Source organism: Trachymyrmex septentrionalis, unplaced genomic scaffold (assembly GCF_001594115.1).
Source record: "Trachymyrmex septentrionalis isolate Tsep2-gDNA-1 unplaced genomic scaffold, Tsep1.0 scaffold22, whole genome shotgun sequence".
Taxonomy (NCBI): domain Eukaryota; kingdom Metazoa; phylum Arthropoda; class Insecta; order Hymenoptera; family Formicidae; genus Trachymyrmex; species Trachymyrmex septentrionalis.
This window is the reverse complement of record NW_017305375.1, coordinates 6078722-6095962: the sequence shown is the minus strand read 5'-3', so window position 1 is coordinate 6095962 and position 17241 is coordinate 6078722. Positions and strand designations below refer to the sequence as shown.

At 28.3% G+C, this 17241-nt stretch overlaps 1 protein-coding gene across 1 annotated transcript in view; it reads left to right on the top strand.

The window, feature by feature from the left end:
* LOC108748299 (twitchin) overlaps positions 1 to 17241 on the top strand; it is a 97478-nt gene that overhangs the window by 22180 nt on the left and 58057 nt on the right. The window contains exons 12-65 of the mRNA XM_018486349.1: positions 37 to 207; positions 354 to 433; positions 700 to 865; positions 2777 to 2794; positions 3511 to 3558; positions 3671 to 3715; positions 3807 to 3845; positions 3996 to 4061; positions 4137 to 4193; positions 4328 to 4375; positions 4658 to 4726; positions 5293 to 5343; positions 5434 to 5490; positions 5574 to 5630; positions 5701 to 5757; positions 5871 to 5927; positions 6038 to 6094; positions 6179 to 6331; positions 6399 to 6449; positions 6537 to 6686; positions 6747 to 6806; positions 6893 to 7033; positions 7104 to 7145; positions 7255 to 7404; positions 7469 to 7516; positions 7625 to 7681; positions 7767 to 7814; positions 7897 to 8016; positions 8259 to 8315; positions 8440 to 8520; positions 8603 to 8665; positions 8796 to 8852; positions 8934 to 8990; positions 9070 to 9120; positions 9213 to 9287; positions 9536 to 9586; positions 9690 to 9734; positions 9819 to 9872; positions 10199 to 10258; positions 10755 to 10808; positions 11014 to 11046; positions 11293 to 11331; positions 11468 to 11506; positions 11617 to 11655; positions 11812 to 11850; positions 11981 to 12019; positions 12330 to 12368; positions 12486 to 12524; positions 12980 to 13027; positions 13142 to 13181; positions 13392 to 13438; positions 14522 to 14707; positions 14957 to 14971; positions 16507 to 16686. Of these exons, the coding sequence (XP_018341851.1) occupies positions 37 to 207; positions 354 to 433; positions 700 to 865; positions 2777 to 2794; positions 3511 to 3558; positions 3671 to 3715; positions 3807 to 3845; positions 3996 to 4061; positions 4137 to 4193; positions 4328 to 4375; positions 4658 to 4726; positions 5293 to 5343; positions 5434 to 5490; positions 5574 to 5630; positions 5701 to 5757; positions 5871 to 5927; positions 6038 to 6094; positions 6179 to 6331; positions 6399 to 6449; positions 6537 to 6686; positions 6747 to 6806; positions 6893 to 7033; positions 7104 to 7145; positions 7255 to 7404; positions 7469 to 7516; positions 7625 to 7681; positions 7767 to 7814; positions 7897 to 8016; positions 8259 to 8315; positions 8440 to 8520; positions 8603 to 8665; positions 8796 to 8852; positions 8934 to 8990; positions 9070 to 9120; positions 9213 to 9287; positions 9536 to 9586; positions 9690 to 9734; positions 9819 to 9872; positions 10199 to 10258; positions 10755 to 10808; positions 11014 to 11046; positions 11293 to 11331; positions 11468 to 11506; positions 11617 to 11655; positions 11812 to 11850; positions 11981 to 12019; positions 12330 to 12368; positions 12486 to 12524; positions 12980 to 13027; positions 13142 to 13181; positions 13392 to 13438; positions 14522 to 14707; positions 14957 to 14971; positions 16507 to 16686 (3690 nt within the window). The remainder of the gene's footprint in view (positions 1 to 36; positions 208 to 353; positions 434 to 699; positions 866 to 2776; positions 2795 to 3510; positions 3559 to 3670; positions 3716 to 3806; positions 3846 to 3995; positions 4062 to 4136; positions 4194 to 4327; positions 4376 to 4657; positions 4727 to 5292; positions 5344 to 5433; positions 5491 to 5573; positions 5631 to 5700; positions 5758 to 5870; positions 5928 to 6037; positions 6095 to 6178; positions 6332 to 6398; positions 6450 to 6536; positions 6687 to 6746; positions 6807 to 6892; positions 7034 to 7103; positions 7146 to 7254; positions 7405 to 7468; positions 7517 to 7624; positions 7682 to 7766; positions 7815 to 7896; positions 8017 to 8258; positions 8316 to 8439; positions 8521 to 8602; positions 8666 to 8795; positions 8853 to 8933; positions 8991 to 9069; positions 9121 to 9212; positions 9288 to 9535; positions 9587 to 9689; positions 9735 to 9818; positions 9873 to 10198; positions 10259 to 10754; positions 10809 to 11013; positions 11047 to 11292; positions 11332 to 11467; positions 11507 to 11616; positions 11656 to 11811; positions 11851 to 11980; positions 12020 to 12329; positions 12369 to 12485; positions 12525 to 12979; positions 13028 to 13141; positions 13182 to 13391; positions 13439 to 14521; positions 14708 to 14956; positions 14972 to 16506; positions 16687 to 17241) is intronic.

Here is a 17241-nt window from a genome sequence, read left to right as displayed (position 1 = left end):
TTATATAAATTTTAATTAATTCATTTATTCAAATAGGGTGAATTCGCTATAAAACTCGAAATTGAACAAATGTCGACGACAGATAAAGGCACGTATAAATTAGTGGCACGCAATGATAAAGGCGAAGCCACATCACAAGTAGTGGAAGTGACGGAAATTCCAGACCAAGGAGAAAAACCCAAAATTGTTACCGGCCTCAAGTCAATTGTAAGTATTTTTAATTTTTTACTCGTACTCAAAAGTTAAAATACAACGCTTTCTTTATTTTACATTTGTTTTGATAAAAAGATAATATTGTTAAAATAAAATTTTCTTTATTAATTAATGTTATGCGCTATATACTATGTTTCTAGACCGTCGAGGAAGGTAAAACGGTCGAGCTCGTCGCAACTCTCGCAACGCAAGATCGAAAAGTCACTGTCACGTGGTATAAGTACGTATTTAATATAAACATTAAGTTTTAAATAATATGCTAATTTTGTGATATAAAAATATCATATTTTATTTAGAAATTTTATAAAATAATTTTATTAAAAAAATAAAAGAATAGTATTATCTAGGACAATTTGTCTAATATTTGATAGCTGACATTCGTGCATTTTTTTTTATCAATTGCCTTTTCTTATGTTATAAATTGTTTCAATAAATTGTTCAAATCTTCATAATTGTTGCAATAATAATTTTATAATATAATTACAGAAATTCCACAGTCATCAAAGCGTCAAAGGACATTATGATTTCCTTTAATGGCTTGGATATGAAATTGACTATCACCTCGGCAACGACAGAATTCTCAGGAACGTATAAAGTCACCGTGAGCAATGAATACGGTCAAGATGAATCGTCGGCTCGTCTCGTCGTCAACGTAAGCAATTTTATCTAATAATTTTTCACCATGAATTTATTTATTAATAACGGATGCAAGTTTTTTAGTCACTTTCTTGGTGTTTGTATAAATTTATGTTCCAATATATTACAAGAAATTCGCATTTTTATAAAAATTGGCATGAATTTATATTGTAATTATCATCCCTTTTTTTTACTGAATTTGAAATGTATTGCTAATAATTATAAACTGATCCAAATATACCCCGTTGAAAAATTGACATGTCAAATTATCAAATGTAGAATTAAACTAATGAATATGTAATGTAACTAAATCATTGTTCTCTTGATAAATTTGAAGATTATTTGTATGTGTTCTCCAATGTTGCATGCAATTCCCTCATGAAATTACAGAAGAAAGAGGAAAAGAAAAAAGACGAGGAGGAGGAAGAGAAGAAGAAGAAGAAGGTTGAGAAGAAAGAGGAGAAAAAAGAGGAAGAAAAGAAAGAAGAAAAGAAGGTAGAAAAGAAAGCTGAAGAAAAGAAGGAGGAAAAGAAGGAAGAAAAGAAGGTAACCATTGAGATGGGAAAATTAATTAAAATTTTCATTTTATTTTTAATGATTTTCTGTCGCTTCCTTATTCCTTCTGTTATACCTCTTGTGATTAACAAGTTACTACACTGATCACATACAGCGTGATACAGATACAGGAAGATTAATCGTTTTGCAAAATTTATTGCAGTATGCTTCTTTATGTACTTGCAATTATCTAAAAATAATTATTATTATATAAAAAGAGAGTATCTTTTTCAATATCTTTGAAAAACAAAAAAAGAATTTTAGTTTTATATAATTGTGTATTATGCAAGATTGATTATCAAAGTGCAAAAATATTGAGTACTGTATTAAGAGCATCTGCTATATAATTTGCAAAATCGATCGATCTTTTGACTCCTCGACGCGTCAATTGGTATATAGTTGAAAAATTATATCTCGATATATAAGGTAATTAGTTCAGTATGGAGCGACGATGATGGTGAAGGATCAGAAGAATATGAGGTGGAGGAAGAGGAGGAAGTGGTGAGTGTAATTGAGTCCAGCATTATCAACACAGAAGCCATTCTCGAGGAATCAGATTCTGAAATAATTTCTTGCGTCGAGGTACACACAAACACGAACTATATCAACACTAATGCATATTATAGAATCCATCTTTTATCAATTTATATTAAATTTTTATATTTAAATATTTAATAATAATAATTTTTTTAACACTCTCTATATTACTTTTTATAAAATGAAAAAAGTGATTTTGTTTATTCAATTATTATATAAAATAAAATTATTATTTTAATATTAATGATTTTATAATTTATTACATGTAAATACTCCGCTAATTAAACTTCTCTTCTTTTTTTTTTATAAATTGTGAAACTTATGTCTTTGTAGGATGATCAATCAAAGATAAATCCATTTTTTTCTTGTTATTTTTAAGGATAAGCCTGATTTGAAACCGAATGGTATCGACAAACCAGGGGTTGGGAAGGTACGAGACATAATTATTTTTTTTTAATTTTTTGAGAGGAATATCAAGTGTAATTTTTTACAAAAGAAAACAATACACTATAATCAGAACACGTCACATGATAATAATTATTTATCATTTATTCCCCTTCTCATTTTATCCATTGTTATTTTCGTTTGCACTTTCCCTGTCATACCTTTTTTTTTTGTGTCATACCTTTGAGATTCATGTGTGTATTGTGTGTTCCATAATATGTATAAAAGCTTATTTTGTATGTATAAAAGTTTAAATGCAAATTTCCTACAAATAGTAGTATATATTTGATAAATTATATAAACTCGAATCATATGTTTGTAGAAAAGATTCTAAGTTTTATATTTAAAATATATGAAAAAAAAATAATAGTCTTGATGTATTCTGTTTCAGAAAATGGAGATCTTACAGGTGAGCATGAAATATCAAAAGTTGGATTTCGGTAATGTATGCGCTCGAAAAGCAACTTTGATTCGCTTGAATAAATACTGTGCTCTGAAGGTTGAAGCTATAGCGAAATATTTTGGCCAATCTGCGAAACGACAAATTTATAAATCGCAATATATTTTCAGTTTTTTTTCGATGAAATCTTATCTAAAAATTATCTTTATGCGATTAATATTCATCATTTTTGCGCTAAATAGATTTGCTTATATTATTCTATTTTTCGCAGCATCCACTTAATCTCAGCTTATCTGATAAGTTTCTTCGAACGATCTCTTGCGCATGCTTAAACAATCGCCTTAATATTAATTTTTCTTCGCATAAAAAACCCAAGTTTTCCAAGTGCTTTTTCAGATGCCATATTTCTTTCCGAGTCCCAGAAGCTGGTTCCTTCAAATCCAATTCTGCTTTAAAGTTTAATTCTTTATGTATTGTGTTTAATGTGTTTAATTCTTTATTATATAAATTCTTGCATGTAGCTTTTTCTTTGTATGTTTATACTATGTGTGTTTGTGCGTGAAAAATTTTGTTCAAAAACGAAACTCAGAGATATTTATTGCTGATTAAATGTGAACATCTTAAATTACTTTAATATGGTGCAACTATATCTCTGATTATTGTGTATTCTAAATTAAATAGAGGAAATATTTTGCTAATATTATTTTATTTCTTTACATATGTAGAAGGACGAAGAAATCGTGAATAATGTTGAAGAAAGGAAATCTATTAAGGTAAGAATGGTGTAAAATGTGTTTCTTTATTAAATATTGTAATTAAGTGATAACAATGTATTTAGTTCGTCTATACTTAAGTTCATATTTCTATTTTTCTTTCAATTTATAGAAGAAAGCCGCCGAGAAAATCGAAGACAAAAAGGAAGAAGAAAAGGTGAACGCAATGATTCTTATACATTTAATTTATATTTGTTCAATAATTTATTTTTTGACCTTTTTTATCTTTAAATCTTAACTCTTTTTAGAAAAAGATTATAAAAAAGAAAGAACCCGAATCCAAAGAGGTATGCATAATTCAATTGTTCTATTTTCGTATTTTATTTTATGTACTAATCAAGTAATTATATAGCATATTATTATTTTAGGTATTCATTAAATTAATTTATTAAATTAATTTGGACAAATATTGTATATCTAATATTATTTATATTTAGGTATCTCGAGAAACTACGCCTAAATCTGAGAAAACGGTGACTCGCAAAGAATCAATCAGGGTAAGGGTATTAATGTATTATATATATATTTTTTTAATCAGTTAGAAAAATAGATTTTATATATAACTTGTTATATTTCAGGTGGAAGAACTTAAGACAGAGAGTCGTCGTAGTTCGATCATCAAGACTGATGAGAAGGTATATATGATATTGTGATACTAAATTTCGTAAATACTTTAAAAGCTACGGGTCTGGTAAATTTATTCTGCACCATTAGATGCAAGTACTATATAAAACACAAATTATTTTTATTTTTTACTATTATCGTATAGATAATGGATGATGGCACCGCGACACCACGACGTCTTTCTATACAGAAGGTACACATACATATACACATTTCACACACAAACATTACCAAAAAAAAAACAATTACAATTAATTTTACAAAATTAATATATTGAAAAAAAATTTGAACTAGAATAAAATAACATAAATTAAAGTATTTTATTATTGTAAAATAGTTAATCTTACGTGTTTAATTAGGTCTATTACTTTACTTAGGCCTGTTTTAAAATAGAAATTTTATTGAAAAACATTAACTATTATAAATTAGAGAACTTACGTCAATCAAATTTTAATTTATGTTTTACATATCTTAGACCGAAGAAGAAGTCACAGTAGAAAGCAGACGATCTTCTATTATAGAAAAGAAGAAAACGACTGAAAAGGTAAAAAAATATATCTTGCTGTTTTTAATTAATTACATAATGTGCTAACAAAATATTTGGTTATTAATTAATTGATTAGTTGACTATTATAATTTTTAGAAGAATAAAGTAAGTATACGTGAGTGAATGTCACCTTCTCAAAATCGACATAAGAAGGAGTTTTAATATTTTATAGAAATAAATTATTTTTTATTAAATTAATAGCTTGATGTAATTTTATTGTTTGGCAAAACCAGCTTGTGTTAATATAAATTATATAATTGATTTTTGTTTTTTTTCTGAGTAGTCTTTGAAAATAATTTTATTCGTAGATTTGACTTTTAAAGCTTTTAATGTGCAAATAATTTTCAATAAAAAGAAAATTATAGTTTTTACTTAAAATACAAAAATTATGCTCTCTGTAAGATTTTACAATTATTATAATAAGAATTTAATTAAGAATATAGTATAGGGTCAAAAATAATAGGTAACGCTGGATTTTTTATTTTGTGTAATAAATATTGGGGTAAAATCATAGATTTTGTACAAAGAATCATAAGAGAATATTTTATCTCGTACTATTGCAGGATGTATCCGCATTCAGGCCAAGAGCCATTTCGCGAATGATTGAAATTGAGGTACACTTACACATTTTAATTACTCTAATTATTTTATTTTATTTTATATCCTTTTTTTTGTATTTTGTAACGAGATAACTATTTTTTTAGAACACACTCACAGCGAAAATCAAGCCACACACACATAAATTCGACGAAGAGATTCAGGTACATAGACATAAACACAATACCTATTACTCTCAATCGTATATTGTCCATTAGGTCAGCATATACGTTACATTTAATTTTAGGACGTTTGGTCGTCTAAACCGATAGAACACGATAGTAAATCAATAAGACATTATGAGGTACGTGATGCATTTTTTGTCATGTTTAAGCGTCTTAAGACACGCGATATAAACATATAAAACGTTATAGGAAACTACGAAGTCCAGGGCAACTTCTTTCGTTCATGAAACTGATCGTAAACCGAAGGTACATATCTCGCGCTATATACTGACTGTATTTAACAAAATGTAGTTTCCTTAAAATCGGAAAAATTTATAATATTTGCAACAAGAAGAATTACACAAAAGTAAACTTTTTAGGTTGCACCTCAAGCTGCAATTAAGCCACGCGTCCGCGATTCGGATGATGAACGTGAGGTATATAAGAAATTATATCGTACACATACGCATACACATATAAACTATATTATAACGATAATTAAACGTTTCACGAATGTTGCGTATTTTATCGACGGTATTCATTTTAGGATGTTTGGAGTATTCACAATCCGGGAGAACGTGATAATGAATCTATACCGTACAGAGTATGCAAATATGATACATGAAAGCTCAATACATTTTAGTTTAAAAGAACATGATATTTCGAACATAATATTTTTTTATTTTAGGATATGTCAACAGATAAAACACACAAACCTCACTTACCCGCAGATACAACACATTCACGTCAAAAATCAGATGAAGACAAACCAAAAGATAAAATATCACATGACACCATCGCAAATAAGACACATCCACAAAAATCGGATAAAGAGATTGAGGTACAGAATATTTATTGTATAATGGCTAGGCATGTAGTATATATCTTTAAATAATCAATATTTTTAGGATATTTGGGTGAGTAAAGAATACGACATTGACTCTAAAAAATGTGACAAAGTATGCAAATACATTTAAATTACAGAAATTATTCGCGAACAGTTTGAATTTCTTTAAAAGAATAAAATTTTAAATATATTATTTTAGGATATTCTGAAAGAGAAAAAACCACATGATACACTTACGAGTAAAGTACTATCGCGTAAATATGACGATAATTCAAAAGATAAAACGCTTTCTCATGACACAATACATAAAATACATCCGAAAAAATCTGACGAATCGGATGAAATTGAGGTATATAATATTATTGTGGGGCACATAAATTACATATCTTTAATATATTACTGTTTTTAGGATATTTGTGCGAGCAAAGAACGCGATAATGACTCCCCCAAAAAGCATGAAAAAGTAGACGTATACATATTTAAATTATAAATATTATTTATAAATATAGTAGAATCTTTTTAGAAGTGGCTATAAAATTTTAAATGTTATTTTAGGATGTTTCGAAAGAGAAAACACCTTTGCGTGATATATCTAGGAGTAAAACACTTGCCCATAAATCTGACGATGTTTCAAAAGATAAAACATTTTCTCATGACACACCTACTTATAAAATACATTTGCAAGAAAAAATTGAGGTATATGACAAATATCATCACATAATTTATAAAGCATATGTTACACACTTTCGAAATAATCTTTTTTTAGGATACATTGCCGAAAGAACGCGTTGATTCAAAGAAATCTAAAATATATATAGTTAATAATTATATAAAATATAATTATTAATTATCACACGTATACAATTAATTGAGTAAGAATAAAGCTAATAGTAATCACATGTTAAATAATATTTTAGGACATACCAAAAGTTAAGACACTTTTACGCGATACACCTACAGCTAAACTACAATTACAAAAACCTGACGAAGTGTCAGAACAGAGAGAGAAAACACATGACACATCTATTCACAAAATACGTCCACATAAATCTAATGAAAAAATTGGGGTATATAACACTTATATCATTTTTTAGAAGTAAATTTTATCTTTAAAATATTAATACTGTGTAGTATATTTGGACCAAATCGAAAAAACATGATTCTAAGACATACGGCAAAGTATACGACATACTATGCAAATTAATATATTAATAATTAATTACACAATTAGTGTAAATTTATTTAAGAGAAAAGATATATAATATTTTAATTTTAATATTGTTTTAGGATTTATCAAAATTTAAAGACAAATCGTCTCGTCGTCAATCTGACGAAAAAATCGAGGTACATGTACGTTACGCATTGCAGAATACACTTACACATCGTATTGTACAGATTTTTTACATATTTTTTTAATGCTGACTTCTAGGATATTTCATCCAAACGAAGAGAAAACAAACCACACAAAACAGATGAGGTACACTACGTGACATTTCGCGCATATTTGAGAAAATTTATAAAATAATAAATTCAAAATTATTATTATTATTATTATATAGGATACACCGGAAATTAAGGCTAAAAGACGCGTATCAAAACCTGATGATCAAACTGAAGGAGATAAAATAGTTTTGGACAAAATAAAAGTACGTGATATCAAGTCCAAGCCAAATGATGAGGTAGATAATAATACACGAGCCAAGATAATATCCAATTTAAAAAAGAATTTAGTTTTATCCATTTACATTTTTTAATAAAAAGATAATAATAATGATAGTTAATTGATAAAAGACAACAGAATTTATTTTAGGAAAATTATATATAATAAATAAAAATATAATACACAAAATAAAGTCAAATTTATCTCTTCTTTGTTTAAAAATATAATAGAATACGTTAAAATACATTCTTAAAATTTTAGGACAAATTGGTGCCGAAATCGAAAGGACATGACGATAAACGCGTTGTACATGATAAGGTACATGAATATATGAATACATATAACATTTTATTTCTCTTCACTCCACTTCACTTCACACCACTCACACTTTCGGGTCTTACATTTACATAAAACAGCTTGGTAAAGTATGCTGTTATTTTAGGATACCGTGTGCTTCACGGACATATCTCACAAACTTCCACTAGATCGAGATGTCAAAACTTACTACACGCACTATAATTATGTTAGTTACGAAATATTTATAATCTTATAGCGGACAACAAAACTATTATTTTATTTATTTTTAAATCGATATATTATTTTAGGACGTATGGGCAAATCCGCCAAAATTCATCGAGCATGAACGAAATTTTATTACATCTGATAAGGTACACTTATACATATGTTATATACACATACATACATTTGTGCGGTGAGACAGATTGTTAGATAGAAATTAATATTACATGCAAAATATAGGTATATTGAAAAAACAATGATTTATTTTTTAATTTTTAGAATGTTTTATTACCTACTGTTAAACCACAAACGCACGAATCCGACGACGATATTGAGGTACAGAATACACATACACAGTGCATTATATTTTTTTATTATTGTACTTTCGATTAATATAATAAAATAACGCGATCGTAGGATATTTGGGTTTCGAGAATCGAGGACGACGCGCCTAAATCAATCAAAAAATTGGAGGTATATGCAAATTGCAATTGACACTGTATTTATTTTTACTTTTGTTTACAGAGTAGGTTGTAATATTGATACATTTTAGGATTCGCGAGTTTCCAAAGTTGCGCCGTATAAAAATGGAGTTAAAATAGAGGTATACATTATTAAATTTACAAGTACTCATTCTTACATTATTCAAAAATCACGTACCTAATTCGGTATATGACGGCTTTTAAAATCTCGCAGGAACTTACATTCACACCTGCGCCTAAACTTGCATCCAAATCTAAGGACAGCATAAGCAAACCCAAAGAGTCCAGGGTATATATGTATATTCGACATTCATACATTCACAATAATCGACACTTAAACCTATATTATATTAGTTAAAAAACGTATTAGTTTTTAATATTCAGATATTACTTTTATATATTTATTATTTAAATTGATCTTATTTAATATTTAACATAAAACGATTTTAATTTAATTATATTTTTATCCGTTTGCGAGAGAACTAAGAAAATATGAAATGAGCTTTTCGGACAGATCTTATCCTTTAATGTTTTTAGGAGGGCGATATACCTGAATACGAAAAAAGCGAGATTAAACCCAAAGAGAAGGTACATTCTCACACATACAGTCGCATGCACGCAGTCAAATGCACGCAATACACAATATACAGTAAATTTGAATAATATAATTTTTTAAATTTTTTCATTTTAGACTAAAGATATTAACTCTACATTTGACAAGGAAGAAGTGCCCAAGGTATAATATTGTACAAAAATTGTACTTTACACACACAACACATTGTTATTTTCTTTCGGTTTTATTATATTTTTGCAATTGTAGAAAAAGGTGTCCACTAGACGTAGATCGTCGATTAAGTCAACGGAAGGATCCGAGGTATAAAAACGATCTTCATTTCTTGTCAGTGCTAATCATTGACTTTCCACTGATCTGATCGCATAATCTTCTGGTCGCATAACTCTTCAATCTCTTTGTAATCTTAGATGCAACAAATTTTTCATTTTCTCTATATTATTATAATCTTCGAAGCTGTCTAGTGTGTCTTCGCAAATATGTATTGACATCTTTCGCTAACTATTGTTACGGAAAATTTTCTCCTATCATCTTTTTATGATAAGCGTTTTCTTTTTCTCTTGCTGCTTTTTATCTTCTTGCTCTTCTTCTAAATGTCTATGATTTTGTTGATTATAAATATTGTTCAGGACCAAGAACCAGTATTGAAACCAAAGAAGAAAAAACCTAAATCCGCGGATGAATCTAAGGTATACAATTATATGTTAATAATATATTATACATATCACAATTATAAAGATACAAAAGATGAATGTTATATCTCCGGAAATAAAATATAGGAAATAAAACAATATATGATTAGTTGTACAAATATTAATTATAAATATTTGTTATTAATTTTTGCATTGCGCTACATGCTTGTAATTGTCACTAACAATAATATGCATATTTGTTTATATAATATTATGTTTTAACTTCTACAGTACACAAAGTTGCACAAAAGTTGCAGCAACACTGCTGCAATATTGCAGAGATTTTTCAGCAATATTGCTGCAAATTCTGTGCTGTATGGGTAAAACAGCGTAGAATGATAATGTATTTTATATGCATATATTTATATACATATATTTATTAATTACAACATATCTATTTACTATTTATATCTTTTACACAATTTACACATTTTTAAACAGAAATACACTTTTACAACATATAAATCTCACAGTATATATAAATATCTTTTAGAAAGAGGAACCGACCACAAAACCGAAAACTCCCGGGAAACCTGAAACTCCGAAGGTACACAAAAAAATATAATTAAAACACATACAAAAATTTCAACATGTAATTAATTTTTTTATTAATATAAATATTTTAAATAAATATTTTACTTTCCTCACAATTACATTCAGTCATCCCCCCGTAGGATGAAATAATAAAAAATAAAGTATTAAATTTATATTTTAAAAACACGAATTTAAAAAATATTATTACTACATTTTAGGAGGAAGTCAAGCCTAAACCGGGAGAGGCGAAGGTATAAAATAATTACACTATTATCGTATTTCTATATATATAACAATTCTTTGCTCACGATTAACACTGCAGAGATTTACAGCTGAGATATGTACAGCAACAGATAAAGCATAATATATAAAATATATTACTCTTTTCTAATATCACGCCACACTTGAAAAATGAGCACCAGCTGCATTAACCACATGCCGTAAATGTGTAACTTTAAGACATATTTTACATTTAAACATATTTTGAACATTTTTAGATGGAACCAAAAGCCAAACCTAAAGCAGAGGAAGTAAAGGTATACTTACACATATACTTACACATATACATATCTTGCAACAATATACATTTGCACAATAGAAAAAAAGAATACAATAAAATAAAAAGGGATAATAAATGAGAAACACTATTAAATATTATTCGTACACTTTTAGAAAGTACACTTTTACAAATCCAAACCAGACGAATCAAAGGTACACAAAACACTTTATAACACATTTTATAATTTGAATAATCGGTTCAACTGTATTACAGTCTATTGATATGAAAAATAAGACATTAACACTTAAATTTACACTTTTAGGAGGAAGCGAAAGCTAAACCTAAACTAGAGGAACTAAAGATATATTTAGATCTGATTAGATATTTAGATAGATCTTGTAGTAACACATATTTATGCAAGTCTCGCGGTTAACAAAAAAAAATGCATGAATTATATGTAGTTAATAAATGTGACACTTTAAAAGACACTATTTAAACACCAATTGTACACTTTTAGGAAGCGCCAAAGGCGAAGTCTAAATCGAGCGAAATAAAGGTACAAAAAGTATTGTATTATTTAGAAGCAAAGTTAGGCTCAATAATTAGGCTTTTAAAATGCGAAATAAAACTATATCATAGCGATGACGCGAAAAATGTACAATGTTTTATTTTACATATACTTTTAGGAGGAACCAAAAGCTAAAATTAAAGAGGAAGATGTAAAGGTACACGTACATTCGTGCACTATTTTGACAACAACATATACATCATACATTCGAAAGAATAACAAAATAAATAATATAAGATAATTAGATGAAAAATTTAGGTTGAAGTATTATTTTTGCAATTATCATTTTATATAAAAATTAAACAGAATTCATATCATATTTAAAGCGAGACGAGGTATACGGTATACTTTTTCACAATCTTTTTTTTATATTGTAATTATATATATTTATTTTATTGTGTAGGTATACTTTTCAAGTTTTTATGTATATTTACACATAAATATTATAATTGTAAAAATACTTTTAGGTTGAAGAAAAGCCTAAGGCAAAACCAGGGGAAGTCAAGGTAAACAAAACATACTTGTACAAGTTAACAGAATATAAAATACATATAAAATACAATGTTAAAAATTAAAAAAATTAAAAATTAAAATTATATTATTAAGTACTTGTACATTTATAGGAAACACCGATGGCTAAACTTAAACCAAACGAATTAAAGATACATCAAATGCTTATTACATCAAAACTAAAACTTTTACTTTGAAAATTTTAGAAACATAACAAATATTAAAATCTTTGAATATTAAAAATACTACAATTGCAAACGTACTAATTCAAAAAACGTAAATCTCTCAAAAATTGTTCAGCGTTTTGTAATAAAATTAAGAGATTTTTATCTTTTATGTCTTTAAACAATAATTAATAATCTTCTAATACAGTTTATTGTTAGGTTTTTTACTAAAATACATAAATATTTACAAAAGCAAAATATTATAAGTACTCTAGAAGAAAATTTTTTATTTTGTATACATTAATTTATAACAAAATTATTTAAACATTTAGAAATTAATATAATATAAAATATAATATAATTAATTTTAAAGAAATTAAATAATTAATATTATTAAGAAGAAATTTACAGAGCATTGAATTAAAACAAATTTTGCTTTGTAGAAAGAGGAACCTGCAACAAAACTTACATCTAAACCAGTAGAACCGAAGGTATATTTGATAAAACACATACACATTATACATACAATCTAACATTGATATTTTTATAAAATAGGGTACAAATTTTGTAAAGAAAGAGTTTAACTTTTATATTTCTATTTGCAGAAAGAAGAAGAGATCACTAAGAAAGGTCTGAAATCCGTCAAAATAATTATAATTTTTGTAATAAAAAAAAATTAATATAAAGTCTCTAAACACACGCATTTTTTGAATGTTAGTCTAATATAATATTATTAAGAAAAAGAAAAAAATTTCCATTTCATTGAGTATTTCTAAAATGTTTTATACAATTGTAGAAAAAAAGATATAGATATGCTCGTATGTATATTGCTAATATTCAATTTTTATTTATTTCAGCAACTCGAGGAGGAGAAGAAAACTCAAGAAAAAGTCGAGCTTAAGGTAATTTCATTTCTCTTATTACATTTAACGATAATCGTTTAAAGTAACGTTCAATATTTCACAGTTAGTAGGTGTAGAAACAATAACAAAATTATTTAAGAAATTAGTATTAAAGAAAAGTTTGATTTAATATTTTATTAAGTATTATGAGATTTAATCTAATATTGTTGAATGAATAGTATTAGATTAACTTAGTTTTGTGCATTCCTCGCTTTTTAAAATTTGATTTTGATATACCGCAAAGCGAACATATTTATATATTTGACATGAAGTTTTTCTCCTAACAACGATATATTAATACAGCCGAAGAATACCATCGAGACCAAACCGAAATCCCGTTTACCACCAAAACAGGAAGTAAAAACCGAAAGCTTTCAGGGGATTCAGCTTAAACCAGTTGCGAAGGATCCGAAACAGCCTCAACAGGCTGAAAATGGCGGGGTGGCTCTCAAGGTAGCCCTGCAAAAGGGATCAACACGATCTTGTGGCACAATCTCTATGTCTCGCATTCTGTGTTTTTAAACTGCTAAACTTCAATTTATAGCAATTCTAATTTTGTTTTCTAATTATTAAACAGCGCCGAAATATACTTGTGCGCATTCTTCTTTCTCTGTATGTATATATGTATATATACACACACACTTAAAGATATTTCTCTCACTCTATGTTCTTAATATAAGTAAAATTAATTAAACATTCTCTGTTCTAAACTTATTTTCTCTCTGAATAATTCTACACATGTTTATATATTGCAGCACATTTCTAAACTCTACGTTGCACTTATCTTTCTTCGATATATTCTAACTCTTCTGTGATTTTTAATAATTCTATTTATGTTAATAACGAAGTTAATAAGATGCATAGAAATCCCTTTTAAGAGATTGATATTTCTTCTTTCTTTTAATCCTCTCTGTCTTCACACACTCTTCGCTCTACTCTCACAAGGTTATCTCCGATACTCATTTTTCCTTGCTATCGGAGATTTGTACAGGGATTAAACCAGCACCATGTCTGACACGTAATAATGTGTATCTTCTTGCAAATTTCTTTTTGATCTTATATCGTTTATCATTTGTAATGCAGAAAACTGAAAAGACGGAAAAGGTCGATGCGAAGAAGGCAAAGGCAACGAAGGCAGCGAAGGACGCAGGTTACGAGCTCCCGGAAATTCCGGATTATGAAAGGGCTGTTCTGGAGAAACCTCAAGAATTTGATTTTGGCGAATATGTTCCTCGCGATAAAACGAAACTCGAAAGACCGGTCACACAGGTAAGGAAGAAGTTAAAATCTCTGTACATAAACGATATATTTTATAATCATTATGTTAGAATAATAAAAAAAAAATAAAATAATTTGAACATTTATAAAAATACATTAAAAAACATATTTTATGATTAATTAAAAAATTTGTAGAGATTTATAGAAAAGATCTAGTAATATATGTAAGTTTATTTAAACGTCAATTAAATTTTCTAATACTAATTATTATACGTTTTTTGTTTTCATGTTGACGTGCAGAAACTCGATTCTAAGGTAAGCAATTGTCTTTTATTAATAATGAAGATAAAATATGAATTTGCCAAATTGCCAAACTCGTTCGCGAGGAATCTTGCTAATTTTGGAAATGCCACGTTACTCGAAGATGTTTTGATCGAGCCTTGCGATACGCGGTTCAGGATAATTAATTTTTACGCCCGATTTATACTGACGGTTTAATTATAGCCGAGGTAAAAACTCACGTCACTTATTTAGTAAGCTTGGAAGGACGGTAAATTTTTAAAGAACCGTATATATCTAAAAATACATGAGATGTTCCGTGTACATATACAAATAACAAAGAGATCATACAATTTTATATAATGTATAATATATAGATTTTATTATTTTATTTATGTAATATACTTTGTTATTCCTTTCAATTTTATTAAATGTGGTGTAATAATTATATCTAATGTTTTATTAAACTGTAGAATTAAAAAACTACTCGGAATATCCAAGAATGCTCTTACTATTTTGACTGCTTAGTTTATATTAATTTTATACTTACATTTATTTGAGTGTAAAATCGAATTATTTTTGAAATAAGCAGGCCGTGTAACAATTCAGTTAATAATCCTTTAGATTAGGAATTAGAGTATACTTATATTTTCACCTTATATTTTCTGTTCTTGTCAAAAATGCAGTGCCCCCGCGCCATAAATATCCTCGTGCCACCTACACAATCGCAATTAATGCGTTGCGAATGCATAGGGAAGGGGACAGGGGAAGAAATGGAAAGGGGTAATAATCAGCCAGGTCGAATCTTGCCTTGGCAAGCGATGAATGCTTTCTGTGCATCGCGCGACGCTGCGCCCGCGACAGAACTATTTTAGCGAATAAATGCTCGTATATCATCCCCTTGAAATCGGTTTCTCGTCTTCGTCGTCGTCGTCGTCGTCGTGAACGAGGATGGGGAAAACTTCGATCGCTATTTTCGGCCTTATTACGACTGACCCAATAGCAACTCGGATTCGAATTGCAGGGTCAGTCGTAATCGCCCTACGTGCGCGACTGTATTAAATCAACGTGTTAACACAAATTCTAATACTTCGATATCTCGGCTGATAAAGTCATCGTTTTGGGTCGCTATCAAGTAATGACTTTTTATTAATAAAAATGAATCATTAAAGTGTATTTGTGGATTAGGTTGAAAGTTATCAAGAATTGGCTAACGTAATCGTGATTCTGTTTAGCTTTATCAATTTATAAATGCTTAAATTTAAAAAACAAATGTAATTAGTATTTATAATTTGTATTTGTTAAATAATATATTTACATACTCTTTTTAATCATGTTAAGAAAAAAAACTCCGTGTACTTATCTAAAAATTATTTATTGATAAAACATATGGAGCTAAATTGTTTCTGCCAACCAAGAGAAAAGATTAAATTATGGTTACGTGTAATTGGTGTGAAGGAACATTAAATTAATTAACAAAATTGAAAAAAGTTTTAACTCTTTATTTAACTTTCTAAACGGACTTGATAGGAATCAAGCGTTATTAATCAATTAATTTTCGATCGTCGTAGCCGAAGTTACCAGAAATTAAAGCGCCCGAAACACCCAAGATTGAAGTTATCAAAGACGTGACACCGGTCGGCAGCAGGAAGGGCTCTTTAGCACCCGGAAGCGGTGCTGGCAGTCGACGTGGTTCGCTCATACCGCCCGAGGAATTGGGTCGTAGGCCCAGCTTGATCATTAGTGACGAGGTATGTTACGGAATGTATTGTGTGATCACGAAAATATATTTACTACCTTATAAGGGACCGAGTTGAAGAATGCAGCAGAGGCGAGTAGAGTGACATTCTAGAGATATTCTAATTTAATTTCTTTAAATCGTTGAGAGTTTCCAAGAAAACTTAATTTAACTTTAATTCTTGAATTTATGTTTTGATCTGAATACCAAAGTATCAGTAATTTAATTTTCAAGCTATTGTACAAATAGAATTTCGTGAGCTTGAAACTTTGTTGCATTCTCATGCACTCATGAAAGATCGCCCAGTTTGCTTTGTAGAAATCTTATTTGTCTAAGGAAAACACATCATTCACTTATCTTATTAATTTATTGGAAGAACCTTGTCAAATCGCCAAACATTGTTCCAATTAGGAACGTGAAAGTTCAAAAATAAATGACTGTGACGCGATAAATCTATTTTTGATAGAATATATTAAATTACAAATCAATATTAAGGTCTCATTAAAGTTTGATGGATTTAAAACTTGATGTTTCCTCTTATATATACAATTATAATTATATTATAAAA